General features: G+C 44.1%; 1 protein-coding gene across 1 annotated transcript in view; it reads right to left on the bottom strand.

Moving 5' to 3' along the window:
• The window catches only part of LOC147660746 (protein-glutamine gamma-glutamyltransferase E-like), a 238,891-nt gene that overhangs the window by 143,911 nt on the left and 70,229 nt on the right, over positions 1 to 24,751 (bottom strand). Inside the window, exons 4-5 of the mRNA XM_086951486.1 lie at positions 10,337 to 10,455; positions 9,674 to 9,802 (exon numbers count right to left, since the gene is read on the bottom strand). Coding sequence (XP_086807612.1) covers positions 9,674 to 9,802; positions 10,337 to 10,455 — 248 coding nt within the window. The remainder of the gene's footprint in view (positions 1 to 9,673; positions 9,803 to 10,336; positions 10,456 to 24,751) is intronic.

Genomic DNA, 24,751 nt, shown 5'->3' with positions numbered 1-24,751 from the left:
AACTCACAAGTTTGGGGGAACTTGCAAAAGTGTGCAGTACAACTTAAGTCATTTTCATTAAGTCAAAATAAATAGGCTGGGAAAATTGACCTGTTGGAGACATACAGTGCACCTTACCTCACTCTAAATGAAGTGAGCACAGGACATAAGAGATGGGATAGAAGATATGAGAATCCATCTTTATTTAGATGAACAGAAGAAGCAATTCGGTCAGACCGTGGCTTTAGCGACACAAAAGATCAGTTACTGCTCCTCGAGGTAGTGCTGCGGGGCAGTGGTGTGGGGTGGGGGAGGGGCAGGTTGGGGGGTAGTAAACTCAGGCATACGGCCAAACCGAGTTAAGTACATAAATAAATAGATAGAACGAATTACAATACGCGCGCTGAACCACCCCGCAGCACTCCATCGAGGAACCGTGACTGCAAAACATATCTGCAGACTGAGGCCCTGAGGTTGTACTTCCAGGGCCGGACTGGCTACCGGGCAGTTTGGAATGCTGCTGACCTGAGGGCAGATTTCGTTGATGGGGACCTGCTTGTGCTAAACGTAATACGTTTTGCTTTAATTATTTCGAAGCACACGCAGGTCTCCATGAACGAAATCAGCCCCCACCGCAGTGATCTCAGCCCCCAGCTCGGCAGCATGCCAAACTGCCCGGTAGTCGGTCCGGCCCTGTGTACTTCCCATTAAACTGGACAAAAAGTAACAGAAAGGTGCTAACATCACCATCAGCGATGTCTCTGTTATTTTGGAAAAGTCAAGAAATATTGGCAAATAACTGTTGTTTCCACTCGTCTTTACTTCAAATCTCTCATGCCATAAAAAAAGCTGTATGGTATTACCATCCCAGTCCCTGTAATTTCTGGAAATATTTGTAATGCTCCACTGGAAAAAGAAACAGTCTCTGTAACCTAAACACTGTTAACCCTGTCACTTGACATTTCTGTAGGGCCTGGAAAAATTGAAAGTACTATTTGTATATATTTTTTTAAAATCTCAGTAAGGTGTTTACATGTGTTGCATTGATGGGATCAAAGTTTTTCTCATTACATGTAAGAAACAACAATGGTTGCATAGCTCTCAGTAATATAATGTTATAGGAAAATGCGGAAGTAATATAGCAAAAATATAAGTGGTTGTTTTATATGGAATACTGATCGATTTCTATGTTGAACCTTTTTTTGATGACAAATATTGTAACGTATTTTTAAAAATGTTTTATGTGATTTTATACTGAAGATGAGACTATTTGTATCACAATTTTTTTCAAAAGGACATATATCTTTTCAATTAACATGTCTCACAGTGTGGTCGGTAAAACAATAGAATGTTGATTGTATGTCCCAGTGTGGTAATGATAAATAGACAAAAAAAAGAAAGGATTCACAAGAGGAACCTTTTCCTGTTGATAAAATTTAAAGTACGATAGCGTAATTCGAATGATATCACAAATTTTGTGTTATGCTTTGTATTCAAAATTCCAGAACTTATGCCATTGCACCATACCACTTATTTATGCACTGTTCATGATAAAAATGCCTTATTTGTGAGAAAAAAAATGGTGAAAACAACAGAATGCGAGTTGTTGCTTGCGTTGCTTTTGTTTTTTCCCTTTTTTGTGTGTAATATCCATCTTTGCCTTAAAAATGGACGGGGAAATTCATATCACATGTTATATCACAAAATGAAAGATTTGCATTTTGCATAAAAATGCGTAATTTGACGTAATTTTGCACATAATTAGGCGAAATCATATTACACGAATTTCGCATATTCCCTACAATTCTGTAGGTAGAATCTAAATGAATCTTTTGGTGAAAATAGGCAGAACATTTGAGAATTACAGTAGAATCATGTGTGGTCGTACAGTGCTGTTTTAAGACTTTTTAGCGCCTTGTGAAAGATCCATCTCGGGCCCTCTGTAATAAATTTCAATATGTTACCATTTTTCAGCTACTTCAAGCTCTTGTGATGCTATATAATATTGGAATATACGTTAAACTTTCAGAAACTAGGCCACACAAGAACAGCAAACTTTCGAACTGACCAGCGTCAGCAATCCAAATTGTATCAAAGGAAATCTTGAACAGGCATCTTTGACACAAGGCATTTAGGGGCATATTACCAAGCAATAGCGATAATTATCACTATTGCTTGGTTAGAGACAAAAATTTACCGCTGAACTGCGGCGATTTTTACCGCAAATAAACCTTGGTATTACCAAGGTTTATCGCAAATGCGATAAAAATCGCCGCAATGCATGAATATCGCTGAAAAGTCAGCGCTATTCATGCATTACAGAGCTAATGCTCTTAGCCATGTTATCCACCTCCCATTGGATAACATGGCTAAGAACTGCTCAGGGCAGGTGTTAGCTTTTGGAGATATTCGCGCTTAGCTTCGCGAAAAGTTGGTAATAGGAGATAGCGATGTTAGCTACTGTTTTCAGTCGTTAACATCTTGGCACGCCCACTTTGCATGTCATTAGTGATAAATATCACTGACATGCAAAGTGGGGCCCAAGATGGTCGCTATCTCCTACTAGCTGTCGCTAACTGGTGTTAGCGACAGCTAGGTAATAGGGAGATCATTTTATCTCCGCTGTCTTGGCTTTTAAAGCCAAAAAAGCGGAGATAAACCCCCTTGATAATATGCCCCTTAATGTTGTACTTGCACATTCTTTTTTGTGTCTTTCAACAAAACTATTTTGTGCGAAATCCAGCAGCGCGTTCTTTCCATTGGGAGTACGACACCTCAGTGGTGACTTAAAAGATGTCCATTTGACTAGTGCATACTAATAAAAAACCCATATATCACTTGAAAATGGAGCGTAAATTGCCAGATATTTGTAAACACAAATAAATCTCACTTTCACAATATTCTGGTCTTACTGCTACAGTGAAAAAAGCAAAGATGTTCACCATTTTATTCTGTCAAACCCAATACATTTCTCCTTAGTTCTCTTTCCTGCCATGATCCCTTCTCTTCTTTCTGTGTGAACACTCTCTGGCTAGACTGTGAGCTACTCTGATGAGTAAGAGAAATGAAAGGAGGAAGCAAAAAGACAAGGAGGTAAAGTGATAATATACCAAGAGATTTGAAGTAGAGAGGGAAAGTAGGTAGAGCTAAAAAAGAGAGAGATATAATTTAGGGAGAGACAGGTGTCAATAGACAAAAGTGTGGTAGTCAGAAAGAAAGATACAGAGATGTTGGTAGAGGGAGATGTAGATACTGAAATAGAGGTTGGTGAATGGTGGGATTTTATGATGAGGTAGAGTGCTCGAGAGATCTAGAGATAGGAAGAAGGAAATGTAAAAAGCAGGAGAGGGGAATCATACAACAGGGGTGCAGTAGAGTGAGAGGTAAGGTGGAAATACTGGTGACTTACCAAAATGAAGTGATGAAGAAAGACAGAGGTGGACAGAGTAAAATGAAATGAAAAATAAATTTATTAAGCGCATGGCTATCATAGGGCATCCCAGCACTGGTGACCGCAAGCAGTAGAGAACCGACCAAACTAGGGGAATATCCAGGTTTTTAACAACTTACGAAAGACAAGGTGATTGGGTTCCTTGCGCTTATGAAGAGGGAGGGTGTTCCAGAATTTGGTGGCACTATAAGGGAACAGAGGACCCCGGCTTTTAGATTTCCGAATCCTAAGAATTACAGCAAGCTGTAGATCGTCTGAACGGAGGCATCTGTTAGCACGGTAGGGCTACCAACAGAATGATTAATAGGAGTGATCTTTGCTGCTAAGAACTTATGTACTATGCACATAGCTTAGAAATAAACTCTATCTAATGGGTAGCCAGTGAAGAGGTTTCAGGGCGGGTTTTGCTGTTTGGCATTTTGGGATGTCCAAAAGGATTCTGGCTGCCTAATTTTGTACTGTTTGGAGTTTTACGAATGTGGTGCATGGGGCCCCAAGATAAAGGGCATTCTCATAGTCCAGATGTGATACAATGAGTCTGTGAACCATGATCTTCCTTGCTTGGAAGGGGAGGAGTGGGAGAACTTTGCGGAGCATCTTTATGATGAGTTTGCATGAAGCTGCCACATTGCATGCCTGGACCTTGAAAGTCAGATCATGATCCAGCCAAACACCCAGGCTTTTTATTTGGGTCCTGGGGACTAGAACGAGGCCCAGGTCGGTCGGCCACTTTATGTTGGAATCAAATTGGGATGGGTTCCCCAGAATCATCATCTCAGTTTTTTATCCATGTAATTTCAAAAATGAAGGCAGGGAGAAAGCCTGGGGGAGGAGTTGTCTGCTTTATTGAGTCCCACCAGGAGTTGTATATCATCTGCATATGTCACTATATGTACCCCAAAAGGCAGTACGATCTCCGCTAGGGGGCTCAGGTAAATGTTAAATAAAGTGGGACTCAGGGATGATCCCAGAGGTACTCCGCAGCGGAGAAGCATCTGTTTTGAGGGCACTTCAGCATTGAAGACCTGGAAGAATGTATCGTCCAGGAAGGACTGCAGCCATGTCAACGCAACCCTGGTCACCCCCAATCTTGTACGTCTGTGGGTCAGGATTTGATGGTTGGCCATGTCGAACGCGGCAATAAGGTCTAGGAGGATGATAACAGTAGTGCCTCCAGCGTCCAAGATTTTTATAGACTCTTCAACTACGGATAGCAGAGCTGTTTCAGTTCCTTGGAGTGGTTGGAAGCAAGTCTGTGACGGGTGGAGGAGATTGTGGGTCTCTAAGAAGGTAAATAGCACTGAGTTATCATATTTTTCAGCTATTTTACTGATCCCTAGGAGGAGTAAGATGGGGCAATAGTTTCCCAGGTAATCACGGTCGAGGTTAGGTTTTTTTAGGACTGCCTTCACCATCGCTTTCTTTCAAGGAGGGGGGACGAGCCTTTTTGATAAACTGCTTAATAGGAGGCGTGGCAAAATTAGGGGACCAAGAGAATGGAATGAAAAAATGGTCAGACCATGGTACTGGGATGGGGATCCTTCCTACTAAGTCCTCCAGATAAGAGAAAATGGGATCTAATAGGTGTCCTTTCATGTGTGCTGGTTAGGCAACTTTTTGAAGAAGCTGGTAGCCTTCTAGATCCTTTGTTATATCTTCTGAAACAACTGAAAGGGGTTGTCAAAATGGAGATTAAAATCTTCCAATAAAGTACAATTAGCAGGGGTACTGGCCAGATTGGCCGCTGTATCGGGTAAAGATTTACAGAATTGTCCCACGGACCCAGGAGGACGGTAAATTAAGATTCCTGACAGATTAAGCATAGGTGAGAAACTAATAGAGAATGTAAGGTTTTCACAATCTGGTAAGGGGCTTCCGGCAGTATGACAGATCAGGTGAGTTTTTAAAATAATGGCAATCCGTCCACCCTTACTGGAGGTCCAATCTAACCTCTCGGTATTGTAGCCCAGAGGGAGGGCTTGAACAAGATCGGGGTCAGATCCTGAAGTAAACCAGGTTTTTGTTAGGAACAGCACCTCTGGCCCTTCCTCTTCCAGAAGAATAGAAATTTCTGCTGCATGCTTAGGCAGCGACCTGCAGTTAAGGAGAAACAATTTATAGGATATAGGGAAAGTGGCATTGGTATGTAGGACTGTTGGCAGTGTAAAAGAGCAGTGAGAGGACTCAATGAGGTTCATCAGGGTCGATAGTATGAAGTAAATTATCACCAATATCTCCCTTTAATTGGAGCATTTTGTCTGCATTATAAAAAGGCTGTGTTGGGGGGCAGGTGCAGGGGTCCTGGCCCCTGGACGTGGCCAGATGCGGACGGGCGCAGACAGGCTTGCCTTTGGAGTGACTTCGGTGAATACAGTTCAGCCCCCTGAAATGAGGCGGCTGAAGGGAGGAGCCATGTCCCCCTGCACAAATTGGCCAGAAGGCCGTGGCAGACCGGGGACCGGCAAAGAAAAGTGCAAGTGCTTGCGGTAAGATCTTGCTTTAAAAGTGGAATGCCCTGAGCAATTGTGGAGCGGGTTTTAAATAATTAAAAGTGCAGTTGATAAAACAAGTTTGCGAGAGTACAAAAAACTACTTCTGATAACAATTCCCTGCTGCTTGCTGCTACACGAGCGATGTCAGTATGCCTCTAAATACAATTCAGCCCCTGGAAATGAGGTGGTGAAGTAGTGAGTGACATACAGAGAGACAGTGCTTAATTTGAGGTAGTGGTTCGCGGTATAGGGCACCAGCACATATTGTTGGAGACTGGCACTTACTTTTCCATAAGATATTTAATACGTGCAAGAGAAAGAAAAACACACTGATTGGAAAGACGATGGAAGCAAAAGACGGCAAAACAGTCACAAACAGAAAGCAGGAACTTGCAAGATTGAGAAAAGGGAGCAGAGAGTGTCTGGTAGTGGATTAAAGACTACCAGCCTTGGTAGTCCATATGCCAATGTTTAATTGCACCGGTTGCCAGCTTTGAAGCAAAGCTTCAGGCACCGGCACTCTTTCTTTCACAAATGAAGCATGCAGAGAGATGAAAAGTAGAGAGAGTGGATTAAGATAACAATGGGGCAAAATGAGTAGAGGCCAAGACAGGTCATACAAAGAGAGTGGTGAGGAGAAAGAATAGTAGAGAGTGGAGATTAGTAGAAAGAGATATGAAATGCAGACCCTTACAAGATGAGCAAATGAGACACAGGCGATACAGATACAGAGAGGCGCGGTTGATAGAGAAGCAGAGAGAGAGTGGATGAGGCAAAGTTTTGATCTAGAGAGAGAAGTGGAGACAGAGAGGTGAGTTAGATGTATAAAGAGAGAGGTAGGGGAAGTGAGGGAAAGGAAGGCAGAAAGAAGATGAAGAGATTGATAAGAGAGAGAGCCAAGAATGACAGAGGAAAGAGGCGCAGGTAGATACTGAGAGGTAGCAAGAATGCAGTAAGTAGGGAGAGAGGAATGAGATGAATGAAGACAGTACCCAGGTAGCGAGAAGTGATGCAGATAGGTGAGATAAAGAGAGAACTAAGAAGGAGGTAGTGAGAGGTGAGGTATATAGAAATGGGGAGAGACAGAGAAGAAATAAGAGCAGTGAGGTGGTGGGAAATAGCATTTACAATTCTGTCATTGCATCGCACTGCCATTACAATGCGGTAATTACAACAACTGCGTTGTTAGTACGCGATGCAATTACATCGCAAGTCATTACAACCACTTGCACTAGGGGGCGCTCGGGTATTCCCTACTGTTGCGCAAACTGGAGCAGGAATAGTAATTAATACTATTCCTAAGTTCAGTGCGCCTCCTAGTGGAAGTCCCTGTAATGACTTTGGATGTAAATGCATCGCGTACTAACGTTGTAATAGTACGCGAGGTTATAGAATGCATTGTCACATGCTATATTCCGTAGTTGCAGTGAGGTGAGGTGGAAGAGAGTTAAGATAGAGAGAGAGGGAGAGACACAGAGGTAGGCAAAGAGTGAGCTAGAGAGAGGGGAGTTTGTGGGAGTGGTGGGGAAGAAAGCGGTATATTGTGAAAGATGTGACAGAGTAGAGCTAGAAAGAAAGGGTGTTGGTGTACAAAGATTCAGATTATGTAGAAAAAGTAAGAGACGTAAGGAGTTTAGGCCTGATTCACAAATGTAATCTTACACTTTTGAGTAAATGAATATTTGTTTTGGAATTCACAAGCACCAATTTAATAGTAGGTTTGCGACTGCAGAGACTCCGCAGTCTGGGCAGAGAACTACATACATAAAAACAGTGCTTAATTTGAGCCAGTGGTTTCCGGAGCTCGGCACCAGCACTTATGACAGTCTGCCACATGGTGGGCTGATTGATTTAGAGGAAGGACAACAACATGTTATTTGCATTTTCAATATATGTTAAAAATGACTTATACCTGTAGCACATGCTAATAGTAATGCTTTGCAGGCTTAGAATTGTCTGAATTGTCACACTTGTACAGTGTGATGGTTAGTAGCAGGTTTGGTACTGTCATTTGCAGTGCTAGCAGGGGCAATGGGTGGTGTAAGCTGCAGTGGCATCCTGATGAGGGCCCTGGCACTTAATTTTTTTACAAATTAAGCACTGCATAAAAAGATACAACATGCCTATCATTTTATGTGCTCCCCAATTACAGAGCCTCCTTACTACTAAATCGTAGCTTGTGAACTTCAAAATCAACGTAAACTTACACAAGTGTAAGATTTCCTTTGTGAATCAGGTCCAGAGTGGTGAAGTAGAAGTTATATAGTGAAGTAAGGTGAAAGACATGAGAATGAAAAATGTGTGTGTGTTTTCTTTTTTAATGTAATTGCCACTGGCTGCTGAGTGTGCGAGGGTTAAGGTCAGTCAGCCTGGGCAAGCAAAGCAAACCCCTGTGAAATCTGCATGTCCAGATGTCAAATTAAAAGATAATACTTTTTATGGCTTTAGTAAAGTAGGGAAAAATATTTTGTTTTACTGCGCACTGGTGTTACATTTTTACTGTTGAATTTCTTAGAACCTCCTTGTAAGATGGAGTACTTTATCTGGATGAACAGGAGTACTGTGATTAATCTAGGGTGGTTACCAGTATAGAGGAGGCAATTGGCACCCACTGGTGGGTGCCACTCAGTGTGATTCTGGTGTGTCTTTTTGGAGACAAAAAACAGACCACAGTCAGGATTCACGGTGCCATTGAGGTAGGGTTTGCAAAAATCTCATAACATCAATTGCTGGTACACATATCTGACCATAACACATCAAGGACTTGTATCCCAGAAACAAAAGTTCACAGTCAGGAGTTTCTGTGGAATCCAGAGGCTTTTACTGGAATCTACCAAGAATAAAAGGGAGCTGTTGTGGGGCTAAGATGGCATGAGGTATTTTAGCACAAATTATTCAGGAACTGTTCTTTGTAGAATAATGGTTTAAATTGTTCAAAGTAACCACACCCAGATGGTAAAAACCCTAGTGTCTTGGCTGCAAGGGCTAAACCTCAGTGTACCTCTTGGTCTTGGAAAGGGAAAACACACAAGCTAAATGAACTGAAAGTAGTCACAAACTTACCTTTTCAGGCCACACACATGTCGACCACTGTATCACATTCCTAAGCACAGGTTGCTGACTTCTAAGGCAGGTATATACGGGTGGACAGGCCAAGGGAAACAATGGATGACAGCAAGCTCATCAGGTTGATACCATATTTCACCGGCCCTTCCCATTGTCTATGGACCTTTGGTTCAGTTGTCTGCTGGACTCCAGATTCTCACAGTCACTGGAACCTTATTTCTTCATGCAAGTCAAAGACAGCTGATGTTCCTCTCTCATGTCTCCAGTATCATAACGTCTGCCCACCACAATTGCACATTTTATTCTTAAACGTCATGATCTCCCCACAGCATTTGATACTTCTGATCATCCAAGTCTACTACCCTCCCCAGCCCATTTTGTGCTCAGAGACTCTGCTTTCAACTAGTTCCTAGAACATATACTTTATTACTTTACAGATTTTAGACTATTTACAATTTGCTTGCGATTGTCAACAACTGTTTTTACTAAACTGAATAAGCCTGAAATCCCGCAGCACAGATAAAGTGCCATCAGAAATCTCAAACTTTTGGCAATGTTATGCAGTAGGGATAGTATACTGATTCAATGATAATTTGTTTCCAATGCATTTTGCAAAAAAATATTTTTACTGTATGACCCACGTTTCTTATTGAAATGTTTGTTGCATACTGACATTGTGCCTTACCATAGCTGTGCAGACGCGTCCCACATATACTGGGTCATTCCTGCTAGAGTAGTCTTTTTTACTGTCCTTCTTGTAACTCAGGTTGCGGTCCAGCAGGGCAAGGCAGATCCTCAGAATATTTTCTTCAAACTGTAGAGCAAACAAAAGCATGAAAACTAAGTCTGTTGCAGAGAAAAATGATCAAGCCTCACATTATGGTGACCTGGTTTGGTGCACCTAAATAAATCCAATCTCAATCCTGAGACAAGCTATGAGAGACGTCTCTTTATTAGGGCACCCTCCATTTTTAGAACATGCTTGAGCTTGAAAACTGGAATTCTTGAGCATGCTCGTTAAATGGCTTGTTGCAATTCATTTTTATTAACCAAGCCTGGATGCTTTTAAAAGAGGTATGAGTAAGCTATACAACTTTGAATTCTTTAATCTTTAGTTAAAACTGAACTGTAAAATGTTTGAACACTCTTGATTTAATTATTGACATGGAATATTAAAGATAAGGTTTCTGTTGGGGAACATGTGCCTGTCTTTTCTGAGTGTGTGTCTTGAAACTGCATGTTTTGCATTTTCCCAGTGTCTGCTTGGAATACTGGACGGTTTTTGAATGCAGCTTGGGCTCCTGAGTCAATGGATCCTTTGCATTTACTATGATGTTTGTCTAGATACCTGCCCATAGTCCCACTGGCTGCCGCCGAAATGTTCTGCATTTCCACGGTAAATGATTCCACCATCATTCAATACATACTCTTCTCTCTCTTCATGGTTCCCCAAGAAGACGCTGTCACCTAAAAAACCCAAAGACAAAAGTGGTGTTAAAACTGATTCTATCACTTTGAGGTTCAGCCCATACTTCTTTCTATGAACATGCATTTAGTCCTGAACGTCTCTTGAGCAATGAGAAGTTAAATAACCCTTAGCTAGACAGTTGCACTGGTATATCTTTAAACCCACTTCTTATTGTTTAAAATCCACTTCTCTCTCTCTGCTAGTTGCAAACCGGTCCTACAAAGCATTAAAAAAACTTGTTCCTCTCAAAAAATCCACACAGCCTAAATGACAACATATCAATGAAGGAATAAAGGTCAAACGCAAATTGCTGCCTCCCAATGCCAATGGAAGAAATCCTGAAGTAAACTCTTCAAAACCAACCTTTCAAGGCTAAAAGGGGCCTATAAAGCCTCCCTGATAGTTATCTGGTGTGGTTCGAACACCGTGAATACATACACACATTTTAGGAGAACAACACAATGCTTTCTATCTCTTATTTGCTGCATGATTTGACCAAATGACTCAAAGTTGAGTGGTATTGTGTAAAATTGCACCCTTGGAGATAAAAATGCAGAGAAGTGCATGTGTAAGAAGTTTCTCCTCACAAATCCAGTGCCAAGCAGAGCCCCTTGTTTTGCATTGAGTTGGGTACTAGACTAAGTAGTGCCGCCCTGAGGATTTTGTGAACTGATTCATCACCTCGTCATGCAATTCCGGTAGCCAAGTTGCTGAGATGGATGTGGTTTATAAGATTAAACCTATTGTCTGTGAATCATTGAACTTGGAATTATGTCTAACAGTGAATGTGACATCAGTACTCTACTCTTGAGCTTTGGCACTCCCAAAAGACTTTAATGTTCTTGTTACTTATTTACAATTACCCCTTTTTCTTCTCTTGTCTCATGGAGTTGTCATTTTTAACATATAATGCTGAATGGACTGTTTTTTTATGATTATTTGTATATGTTTTAAAAAATATTTTAACCCACTGTTTTATATTCTTAAATAATATTGTATGTAACAATGAGTTTATGACATGAATTGTCAGATAAAGCTTATTTGAAATGAAATGCATTGAATTGTCCGGTTGTACCCATTGCTTCCTGAAGAGCACTTTGTTTCTGTACAAGTTTAACTCCTTAAGGGGTGGTTGTTTTAATTGTAGAGATGAAAGTGAAGCATCATGGGTGGTGCACCAAAAGGACATGGTTGCATCTGTTGGTTACTAACACCCAATATCACATGAGTCAAAGGGGCTGGCACTTGAACAAAATGTGTCCACACGAAGGTGGTATTGCAGCCCCGGCTGCAATACCCTTAGCAAGTACCCATATATACTTGGACCAGTTAAATATGTTGGAAAGGAAGACATCACCAGGGATGCTATAAGGCCCTGAAGCCTTGTTCCTGATCACTGAGTGTATACTATGTGATATTTCCTCTAGGGTAAAACATTTGGGGGTCTGGACTGTAGTTGGTATGGGGGGAGTCAAGCCTTTCGAAAACTAATGTTTCTGTACCAGTGTAAACTGTGGAAAAGTGTTCATGCCAGGTGGAAGCCTCAGTCAATCTATGTCTTCCCTGGTCACTAAGAACCAAAATTGCTGCAAATCCTTGTTTTGGCAGGAATCCTTGATCTGAAGCCATCCATCCCCTTTCCAGTCCTTTTTGACTTTGGCCTGAGCATTCTTGTAGGATCTCCTCACTACTTTCAGATCTGCAACATTGTTGTCTCTAATAGCCTTGGCCAGTTGTAATCTTAATTTTCTACATTCATGGTTAAACCAGGAGGAGTGAGGACTGGCAAGTTTCGGTTTGCTCTGTGGTCTAAAAGGTACGCTAAAAAATGTAGCTAACTGTTTGAAAAAGCATGTGTGGCACGACGTAATCTTTGAAAAACCGTCGTGCTGCTCCAGCAGACTAACTAGCTATATATATACATATATATATACATATATATACATTACCTACTGGCGGTCGACAGTAGGTATATTTAGTTAGAATTTTCAAAAGCTCCATAGAGAAATAATCCTATGTCTAATAACTTTGGCGTTTGTGGACGGAATCGGCTGAAATTTTCAGGAAAATGGCACATTTTGTTTCTGAGCAGCCCCTGAAAATTTGGGGGGGGGGGAGTTCGTCAAGGGGGGGCCGAGAAAAAAGGGGGGTCCCAAAACGCGTTTTTCCCATGTTAATTTCCATAGGGCGTTTGGCCTCACTTTTAGCTCGAACGGCTGAATGGATTTGCACGAAACTTGGCAAAATTGTAGGGACTGTTAGCCCGATGTGCCTTTGCTGGGTCTCAATATATGTGCTCCAGTGGATTTTGAGAAATTAACGTTTTAAAAAATTTATATATCTGTGATAGCGTCCCAGATAGCGCTCCAGATCGCGTACTTTTCGCGTCACGGAGCTTTGCGAAGCGATGCTGATTGGCTCTCCGGTGTCTGTCAACATTCTAAACAGTCCGGAGCGGCCGCCATCTTGTCTCTTGGTAGGATCGAGAGACAAGAAGAGGTGAAAAACGAAGGGGGAATTCAATGAAAGGGGGCAAGGTAGACCCCTCTTGACCCCCTAGGAATGATGTTGGGGTTATTAAAGGGTCCCGTGGGGAAAATTAAAAAAATTTGATTTTTCACGGTAGAAGCGCTTCTCGGTTCGCAAATTAACGGCTGAATGGATTTGCACAAAATTTGGCAAAATTATAGGGACTGTTAGCCCGATGTGCCTGTGCTGGGTCTCAATATATGTGCTCCAGTGGATTTTGAGAAATTAACGTTTAAAAAACAGGTATATCTGTGACAGCGTCCCAGATAGCGCTCCAGATCGCGTACTTTTCGCGTAACGGAGCTTTGCGTAGCGAAGCTGATTGGCTCTCCGGTGTCTGTCAACATTCTAAACAGTCCGGTGCGCCGCCATCTTGTCTGTCGGTAGGATCGAGAGACAAGAGGAGGAGAAAAACGAAGGGGGAATCTAATGAAAGGGGGCTAGGTAGACCTCTCTTGACCCCCTAGGAATGATGTTGGGGTTATTAAAGGGTCCCGTGGGGCAAATAATAAAAATTTGATTTTTCGCGGTAGAAGCGCTTCTCGGTTCGCGAACCGGGTCGCAAACTGGTAGCGAAACGTGAATTCGCCATTTTGTGTTTCGATTTCATTAAATTACTAGGTATAAGGGGGTACGGGAGACGTATCCTGACCCCTTTTGTTTTCTGAGGGTGGCTGAGGAGGCTCATATATGTTGATACATGTCTTCCAGAGCCTGTGCGTGAGCGTTTTTTTTTTTTGTTGCGTGACGTCTGTTAACGTTCGATTCGATGGAAATCAGGAACTGTTGACCGCCATTTTGTCACTGCGAGTAAATATTTTGCTTTAAATAATTGTTATAAATTAATCCTTATTGATAAACATTGTCTGCGCCATCTTGTCTTTTTTGCAATGCCACACTTTTGTTGAGCACTTGCAAAAACAACAAGTGATGGACCGAATGTGGATCAATGTCACACATTCCCCCAGTCAAAAGATCTGGGCCCAAATCCATCGTTTTTTTGCACTCCACACCACCCTGGGTTAGACAATGGCGATATGCAAATCAGCTCTGACCCTGTTGCCCCTTGGGAACAGTCTAGTCCGAACTACAAAAGCCATGTCCTTCCCAGAACGGAATCAAGCATCCGAGGACCGGACCGGTTTCGAGGTAACACCTCTCATCAGCCCGGCTAGCTTGACTCCAAGTGGTGTGGAGTGCCTGGGACCCACGTCTGGCCATCCCCAGCGCACTTAGGGCGACAATTGCAAAAACAACAAGTGATGGACCGAATGTGGATCAATGTCACACATTCCCCCAGTCAAAAGATCTGGGCCCAAATCCATCGTTTTTTTGCACTCCACACCACCCTGGGTTAGACAATGGCGATATGCAAATCAGCTCTGACCCTGTTGCCCCATGGGAACAGTCCAGTCCAAACTACAAAAGCCATGTCCTTCCCAGAACGGAATCAAGCATCCGAGGACCGGACCGGTTTCGAGGTAACACCTCTGATCAGCCCGGCTAGCTTGACTCCAAGTGGTGTGGAGTGCCTGGGACCCACGTCTGGGCATCCCCAGCGCACTTAGGGCGACAATTGCAAAAACAACAAGTGATGGACCGAATGTGGATCAATGTCACACATTCCCCCAGTCAAAAGATCTGGGCCCAAATCCATCGTTTTTTTGCACTCCACACCACCCTGGGTTAGACAATGGCGATATGCAAATCAGCTCTGACCCTGTTGCCCCATGGGAACAGTCCAGTCCGAACTACAAAAGCCATGTCCTTCCCAGAACGGAATCAAGCATCCGAGGACCGGACCGGTTTCGAGGTAACACCTCTCATCAGCCCGGCTAGCTTGACTCCAAGTGGTGTGGAGTCCCTGGGACCCACGTCTGGGCATCCCCAGCGCACTTAGGGCGACAATTACAAAAACAACAAGTGATGGACCGAATGTGGATCAATGTCACACATTCCCCCAGTCAAAAGATCTGGGCCCAAATCCATCGTTTTTTTGCACTCCACACCACCCTGGGTTAGACAATGGCGATATGCAAATCAGCTCTGACCCTGTTGCCCCATGGGAACAGTCCAGTCCGAACTACAAAAGCCATGTCCTTCCCAGAACGGAATCAAGCATCCGAGGACCGGACCGGTTTCGAGGTAACACCTCTCATCAGCCCGGCTAGCTTGACTCCAAGTGGTGTGGAGTGCCTGGGACCCACGTCTGGGCATCCCCAGCGCACTTAGGGCGACAATTGCAAAAACAACAAGTGATGGACCGAATGTGGATCAATGTCACACATTCCCCCAGTCAAAAGATCTGGGCCCAAATCCATCGTTTTTTTGCACTCCACACCACCCTGGGTTAGACAATGGCGATATGCAAATCAGCTCTGACCCTGTTGCCCCATGGGAACAGTCCAGTCCGAACTACAAAAGCCATGTCCTTCCCAGAACGGAATCAAGCATCCGAGGACCGGACCGGTTTCGAGGTAACACCTCTCATCAGCCGGCTAGCTTGACTCCAAGTGGTGTGGAGTGCCTGGGACCCACGTCTGGGCATCCCCAGCGCACTTAGGGCGACAATTGCAAAAACAACAAGTGATGGACCGAATGTGGATCAATGTCACACATTCCCCCAGTCAAAAGATCTGGGCCCAAATCCATCGTTTTTTTGCACTCCACACCACCCTGGGTTAGACAATGGCGATATGCAAATCAGCTCTGACCCTGTTGCCCCATGGGAACAGTCCAGTCCGAACTACAAAAGCCATGTCCTTCCCAGAACGGAATCAAGCATCCGAGGACCGGACCGGTTTCGAGGTAACACCTCTCATCAGCCGGCTAGCTTGACTCCAAGTGGTGTGGAGTGCCTGGGACCCACGTCTGGGCATCCCCAGCGCACTTAGGGCGACAATTGCAAAAACAACAAGTGATGGACCGAATGTGGATCAATGTCACACATTCCCCCAGTCAAAAGATCTGGGCCCAAATCCATCGTTTTTTTGCACTCCACACCACCCTGGGTTAGACAATGGCGATTTGCAAATCAGCTCTGACCATGTTGCCCCATGGGAACAGTCCAGTCCGAACTACAAAAGCCATGTCCTTCCCAGAACGGAATCAAGCATCCGAGGACCGGACCGGTTTCGAGGTAACACCTCTCATCAGCCCGGCTAGCTTGACTTCAAGTGGTGTGGAGTGCCTGGGACCCACGTCTGGGCATCCCCAGCGCACTTAGGGCGACAATTGCAAAAACAACAAGTGATGGACCGAATGTGGATCAATGTCACACATTCCCCCAGTCAAAAGATCTGGGCCCAAATCCATCGTTTTTTTGCACTCCACACCACCCTGGGTTAGACAATGGCAATATGCAAATCAGCTCTGACCCTGTTGTCCCATGGGAACAGTCCAGTCCGAACTACAAAAGCCATGTCCTTCCCAGAACGGAATCAAGCATCCGAGGACCGGACCGGTTTCGAGGTAACACCTCTGATCAGCACGGCTAGCTTGACTCCAAGTGGTGTGGAGTGCCTGGGACCCACGTCTGGGCATCCCCAGCGCACTTAGGGCGACAATTGCAAAAACAACAAGTGATGGACCGAATGTGGATCAATGTCACACATTCCCCCAGTCAAAAGACCTGGGCCCAAATCCATCGTTTTTTTGCACTCCACACCACCCTGGTGAGGAAATATAAATTTTTGGTCAAGTTATGTTCCCTAGCGTGTACCCCACCGTCTCCATGTACGAGGTTAAAGTGCATGTAACTTCCCTCCTGTGCCAGCTATAAAGACGCAAATACATTTGCGTTCAACGATAACATGTCCTCTTTCAGATCCGCCATGAACGGGTTGAATATTCAGTTCCTAAGTATGCCTTGCCAATGTCTTTTTGTGGCATACTTTACACGTTTTTCAGCTCTGGCGGAGCAGGCCCCGAATTCTGCCATCGAGCCTTTTTCTGCTTTCTGACTCTAAAAGCCTCAGCCCAGGCTGCCTCTGTACCCGTGACCTCTGCCTTACTCCCAGCGCAGCCCTCGGCGCTTAGCACAGCCTGCTGCCTGCCAAGACCGACTTCAACCTTCGCATTATCTATTCCGCTCCTCGAAAATACATTCTTGCCTACTAGTTTAAGTAAACATTCCCCCAGCTGCAGAGCAAAAGGGCTCGGCCTCACTGTCTCTGTGCAAGTAATTCATAGCCTCCGTTACCATGGAAGGCCCATGCCCCCCTCGCATCTCATGCAGACACTCAGACGCTTATACACGCACTCACAGTCAGTATAGAATAGCTTCTGCCCCAGAGACCTTTCCGCCCAGATAGTATGGTTCCCAAACATCAGATATCAGATATGATAGAGGTACGAGTTGATCTGACATGCCAGACTTCTGTCTCTTTCCGTCAGTGTAAATGTCAAGTCCCCTGCACCCTCCAGTTTCACGTAAAACACACGTCATGCAGCTGCGCGCGCATCCTAGCTCCTGATTTCTGCTGACATTGCAAGATTCTGTCATAGAGCCACCCACTTGTGACATATTCACATGACGTTTCCAGAACATACCTCTGTTCACGCCTAGTTCACGCCTTCTAATTACGTATTGTTAACACGTGTGTATCCTTATCTCGTTTCTCTCAGCTGTTACGCCTTCTGCATTGACTTTCATTATGTATAATAAGTATAAAAGAAATGTAATGTCAATAAAGTATTGCTCTATCCCTTCCTGCACCCCTGTGGTGGCAGGAACATGATATCCAGTTCTAGAACCATTCCTTTTTAAGGAATAAAACCCCTAAGAACTCTAACACCACGGACTCTGATTCTTTCTTTCCGATTGAGTTATTATTGATTAAGTACTTACCTGCATAGAAATTAGGACGGTAAATCAAATATTTCCCACATTATTTTGGCGCCCGAATAGGGACCCCTCCCCCACCTTACGCGGCGGTTGGTGCGTTGCACCCTCTGTCCCCTGCCATCAGTTAGACGGAAACTACTCGTACCGGCAGGATTTCCTGTATCTCCCTCTGGCCCACGGAGGTGACGAAGACTGCAATCAGCTCCCAGACGAGGCGGTAAGGAGTGCGGAGGATCCCGACCAGAGCCTAGCCGAAAGAAGCAAGGTCCGAGGTGTCAAGAGGCCCACCAGTTTCCGAAGTATCCACGTGTCGAGTCGAGTCGAGTCCGGTCCAGTCCAGTCGAGTTTTCCGAGGCCTTCTGTTTCCGTGCTTCCCGGTGAGTACCATTGCTGGGACGTATCTAGACGGGTGCATTACTTTGTATCCGGTAAAGACGGGTTTGGGTACACAAATTCGGTCTGCACTGTTTTAGACAGTGTATCTGTACTGTTTAGCAGTATATCCGATGATTCAGGTTCTTGCACTGTTCTTAGCAGTGTATCTGTGCTGTTTAGCAGTACATCCAGTATAGGGGGTAGTCATATATGTTTCTAATGTTCTCATGTGATTAATGTCGTTGTACGAGTGACTGTTTTAATGTGCATTATTGTGTTCTTGTGTTATTGTGTTCTTGTGTAACTAGTTGTTTCTAGAGTCAAGCAGCAGGGATTGAACATTCAGTGTTTAAGTAGACAAGATGCCGTTTTTCAATAAGTTAAAGCAGATAGGAACTAGGAAAGGGATACTAGAGGAAGAAATTCCTATCCCCCCTAGGGACACGCCTGGAAATTACATGTACCACAAGCATGGCATAGACGCCATACTGTATCTAGATTTATGGGCCGATTATACTAAGCATCTAGAAGAAAAATACAGATGGCCCGCTATAGGAACATGGGATGCCGAGTGCATCCTTAAGGTAGAAGAAGCTCTATGGAGAAAGAAAGCCAGACAATCACAGAAAGATGCTATAGAGTTATGGCGTAAAGAATCACATAAACGTACAGAAAAAGCACTCCGTAGAGAAGACAGACTTAAAGAATCAGATAAAGCTCAAGAAAACGAATTAGTTACTGAAGGAATCCGAGTAAAAGCAGAACAAGTAGATCGCATCCGAAATAGTCAAGTAAATGGTATGTATTTAGTGGCCGAGGGTTCGCCTGAAGCCATTTCAGAAATACCGAAAAACCTACCACCACCATTGGTTCCAACTAAAGTAAACCACAGGACTACTAAAGACATATTCCTGAATTCCTATCTAAACGATGTAGCACCCGCTTACACCAACCCTCGTGCCCACGTCCGGCCTACTGACGGTGACGGAGATGGCAACCCGCCTTCAGACCGCACCCCACCATTACCGCAACAGAGTTCCCCTGTTCGACAGCCTGTTCCTCCACCTCCACCACTTCCCACACCTAAGGTTAATATACCACATCCGCTTTTGCCCGATCCTGATAGGAGACAAGTTCAGGTACAGATACAGACTCCACAGAGAAGTAATGCTCAAGCCTCCGCCTCTGGAGGTGCGACAGCAGATTTCCAGACCCCGCCAGCATCACATAGATTAAATCTTAGAGATCTACTGAAGCAACCTACGCTCCAATCACCCCGTCTCGATATACTTAAAGAACCCCTTCAAGTTTGCAGATATGACCCAGTACCCGGTAAAGACGATAGAATGATGATAGCATCACTACGCTTACGACAAGCTACAGATTACCTACTATACTTCTCAGGAATGAAAGAGTACCTAGATAGAATATATCACTTTGTCCAGACTGGGGAAGACCCTGACAGTATTAAAGAAGCCATGGCACACCAGAAAGTTGACACTCAAGCGTATATACTACGTTTTTTCATGAATTGCCTAATAAGAGAACGAGACAGGCCTGGGACAGAACAGGACGAGCTGGACGGCCTAAATAAGTGGGGTCAGAATATATCCGAAGGAAAGCATGATAAACAAAATTGCATAGCTAGTATGTACAAGAAAATAAGAAAGGAAGTAATAGAAATACACAGAAAAGAACAAGAAAAAGAGAATGACAAGTTCTCCGAGGAGGACGAATCTGAAGAACCAGAAAAGACTACAGAGACAATAGCGTATGTAGGTAAGGGAACTTACCTTAGGAAAGGCATTCGTCCAGAAAGCAAGAGAGTTTTTCTCTCTGGCATATCAAAACCGAATTCTCCTGAACACCAGTTCCAAGACACCGATAAAATGCTCCGAGAACGAATGGGGTACCATGTGCTCAATTCTATGGATGAACAAGAACTAGCCCGGTCAGCAGTATTGTGGGCTGACAATCCTAATATATACAATGATGACACAGTTGCACAGACATTTCTGAACCTTTCCCCAGACGAGCAGAAACTAGCAGGTGTATACATGATTCAGCACCTCCTCACGTTATTCAGACATCAACGTTCTGATCCAGGTCCCTTACACGATACATTAGAAGCACTACTCATGGATAAATGGAGAGGCCTAAGTACCAAGTTAATTCAAATAATTCTAGAGCAACGGCACAGATATAACAATTTTTTAAGCTCACAATACGTTCCCGCTCCGCTCCCGGAAAGGAAAATGTATCATATGGAACGTCTTCATGGACTCGAAAGTCAGAACCCATTACGAGAAGTACACCCAGTCATGGGTACCGATCATACCTTGAAACGTGTGTATGTACACACGCCTCTGACCAAGTTAGAACTATTGGAAATGAAGAAACTAGTACCCTGTCACGATAAAGACCCTGCGGGTTTTCACAGAGAACTTAAAGACATGTTACTGATGGGAGATTACACATATGAAGATATTATGAAAATGTTAAAGGTACTGCTGCCCACCGGCATCTACGAGAAGCTGAAGGAAAGAGAATGGGAGGTGGGAGATAAAAAGATTGTGTGGACAGAAATAGAAGACGAGGAGAAACTCCGTACCCCAGGGCTAGGCCTTGGGGAGAAAACTAAAGCATTACCAGGTTTAATAGTACAGGTTCTGCCAAGATTACTGACAACTAGAAAGGAAGACTGGGACGCTATCTCAGCCTGTAAACAGAAACACGATGAAGATACTAGTGACTTCTATTCAAGATTCGAGAAATGTTTTATTATTAATAGTGGCCTTAAGCCAAGTAGCGAGTCATACCCGCACCTTTTTGTATCAAAATTAGTCGAGAATTCCCTGCCACTAGTCAAGAACCGCGTATACAAAGTTGAAAGTACTTGGCAAGCAAATACGCCATCTCAGATGTTACAAATGTTACAATACCACCAGAACAGAATCAGAGAAGAACAGGATCAGGAACAGAAACGTATGAAAGACACGAAAATGAAAATGTTAGTGGCCCAGTCGGTTTCAGCCGACGGTCAGAGAAAGGGTACGACACAGACAGGTCACGCCGCAGCTCCCGTTAAAGGGACATGCAATTATTGCAAGCAGCCAGGTCATTACGTACATGAATGTCCGGTCCTGAAACATAATATAGCAACAGGTAAAACTAAAGAAAGACCGCATCCACCTAGACAAAATCAGGGTCACCAACCGACCTCACAGAATATACAGTCTATGCAGAATACACAGCCTATGCATGCATCACCACATGCAGAACAGACAGTAGCAGTACCACAGAGACAGTCACAGCCACAGCCTATTGCCGCGACTCAGCAAGTTTCACAGCAGATGTACCAGTATGCCCAATCTGATTATCCCGATTATCAGCGATACACATGAAACAGCCTAGAGAGGGAGGTTGGCTTGCCCCTTATTGAGATTCCTGTAGATCAAGAGGGTCCTTATGTACACAGTCAAGTATTGGGAAAAGACAGAAAGTTTTTAATTGACACAGGGGCAAGTCGCACTACAATCAGTCACAATGAAGTTCCAGGGGCACCCCTCTCAGGCTCACAGAATGTTTCCCTTGGTTTTTCAGGACAGCCTATTGTAAATGAAGTATCAGAACCTGTTTCCTTAGCAGTAGGTCCATTATCACGTGTTACAGACCTGTTACTCACGAAATCATGTCCAGAAAACCTGTTAGGAATAAAAACATTAAAGGCTCTAGGAGCCGTGATTTGCTGCTCTCCGGAAGGAGTTAGACTTTTCCTGCGGGACTTCAAGGGTCACTACGTCTTAAGAGATTTTGATATCAGATTAAAAAATGTACCGGATCACTTGTGGGCACAAGGCCCAACTGATGTAGGCTGCATGCACATTACACCATACCGTGTTACACTCAAGCCAGGTGTTGTTTTACCGAGAATCAGACAATACAAGTTACCACATGATGCTGTAGTGGCTTTACTGGAAATCATTGAAGAGCTCATTGCCCAAGGAGTGGTCGTAGAGACCGACTCCAATATCTGTAATTCCCCTATCATTCCGATTCTTAAACGTACTGATCCCAATGCACCGCCTGTATATCGGCTGGTGATTGATTTAAGAGAGCTGAATAAATGCATTGTTCCACAGTATCCTGTGGTCCCCGATATCTCATCCCTATTGACTGCTATTGATTCAGAAGCAACGTTCTTTACTGTAATTGACCTCAAGAACGCCTTCTTCAGTATACCGATTGATCCAGAGAGCCAATATCTCTTCGGATTCAGTTTAAATGGACGAAGTTTCAAATTTTCACGCGCACCTCAAGGATTCACAGAAAGCCCCAGCATCTATAGCCAAGCACTGAAAAGACAACTTGATAGTATCCAAATGCCAGTTAACACTGCTTTACTGCAATACGTCGATGATCTGCTGATCACCGCACGAAGTGAACCCGAATGTGAACAAGCATCACTGACAGTCTTACATTTCCTGGCCGACAAGGGACACAAGGTGTCTCCTTCGAAGCTACAATTCTGTGTTCAGCAAGTTGTGTACTTGGGTCACTTGCTGTCCAAAGTGGGGAGACAGCTCACTCCCGATCGCATTCAGTTAATTGTAAAGATGCCACAACCACAGACACAAAAGGAAGTGCGGGCCTTTATAGGCCTCACCTCGTACTGCAGACAATGGATTCCCCAGTATGCATTTTTAGCTAAACCACTGATTCAGTTAACAACACAGGAGGCAGCGACTTCGACCGCCCTCCCTTGGACTCAGGAACATACACAGGCTTTTGAAGCATTAAAGAAAGCTTTATGTCAAGCACCAGTTTTAGCGACACCATGTTACAGCAAACCGTTTACACTTTTTGTTACAGAACGTGATGGTACAGCATTGTCTGTCCTCACTCAAGACCAAGCAGGTTCACATAAGCCTTGCGCTTATTTTTCAAGTACATTAGATCCAGTAGCCCAGGCACTCCCTGCGTGCTTGAAGTCAGTAGCAGCAACAGCACTAGCAATCAGACAGAGCGACTCAATCGTTTTAGGACATCAATTGACAGTACAAGTTCCACATTCTGTAGAGGTTCTTCTAAACCGAACCCAGACTCAACACTTGACTATAGCACGACTGACAGGTTATGAATTGACACTATTCCAGCCACACATAGAAATCAGACGCTGCAGCATCCTAAACCCCGCAACATTGTTACCTACAATTATGACAGATCCAGCCCCACATGATTGTATAGAGATCATTAATGCAGTAACAAAGCCTAGACGAGACTTAACAGATGTTCCATTGACAAATCCAGACCTGACACTTTACGTGGATGGTTCATGAATGGGAACAAGTACAGGAGAATTAGTGGCCGCGTATGCAGTGACCACTGAAACTGAAGTCAAAGAAACACATCGTATTGACACACTGTCTGCTCAGGCGACGGAGCTCATTGCTCTGACCCGAGCCTGTATACTAGCAAAGAACAGAAATGTAAACATATATACAGATTCACACTATGCCTTCGGAGTTGTGCACGACTTCGGAGTGTTATGGCAAGAACGAGGTTTTTTGACCTCTCATGGTGTCAAGATACAACACGGACCCCTCATTCAAGCACTGTTAGAAGCAATACATTTGCCCTCGGGCATATCCGTCATGAAGTGTAAAGCACATACTAAAGTTACGGATTCTGTTTCCCAGGGTAACAACCTGGCAGACCAGACAGCAAAACATACAGCATTGACTCACGCCCAGACTACTGAAGTGACAAAGACAATAGTACCAACACAGTGTATGTCAGTCAGGGATCCCACCCTAGATGTAATCGATATCCAGACACATGCTACTTCAGATGAAATAAAGAAATGGACTGAACTAGGAGGGATCCAGACAGATCAAGGATGGGTCACGAAGGGAAAATCTACATGGTTTCTCCCCGACTCAATGGTTCAAATCATGATAAATACAGCACATAGTCCGGCACACCTAGGAGAGAAAGCTATGTTAGACAGTTTACAGAATCTCTGGTACAACAAACACTTACGTGCAGCAGCAAAACAGAAAGTGCGTACTTGCATGATCTGTTGTCAGTTCAATCCAGGTAAAAGTGTCCCTGTAGAGCAAGGTGGATTTCATCCTCCCGATCACCCTTTTGAAGTCCTCCAGATGGATTATATCCAGATGGACCGTTGTCGGGGATTCAAATATGTCCTCATAGTTGTTTGTGCACTTTCCCGTTGGACAGAAGCTTACCCAGTCTCAGATTACACTGCCCCGACCACTGCCAGGCAGCTGGTTCGAGAATTCTTCCCACGGTACGGCTTGCCCCGTGTCGTGTACTCAGATAACGGACAGCCGTTCTCATCCGAACTTATGAGGCATGTTTCCCTGCTGCTAGGATATCAGTGGAGATTCCATTGTGTCTGACATCCCGAAGCCGCAGGCCTTGTAGAAAGGCATAATCAGACACTAAAGACCCGTCTTGCAAAAGTTTGTAAAGAGAAAGGGGTCAACTGGATAGTCGCCCTCCCAGTTGCCTTGTTCTAT

This window comes from Lissotriton vulgaris, unplaced genomic scaffold (genome assembly GCF_964263255.1).
Source record: "Lissotriton vulgaris unplaced genomic scaffold, aLisVul1.2 SCAFFOLD_843, whole genome shotgun sequence".
Taxonomy (NCBI): domain Eukaryota; kingdom Metazoa; phylum Chordata; class Amphibia; order Caudata; family Salamandridae; genus Lissotriton; species Lissotriton vulgaris.
This window is presented reverse-complemented; position numbering and strand designations above follow the sequence as displayed.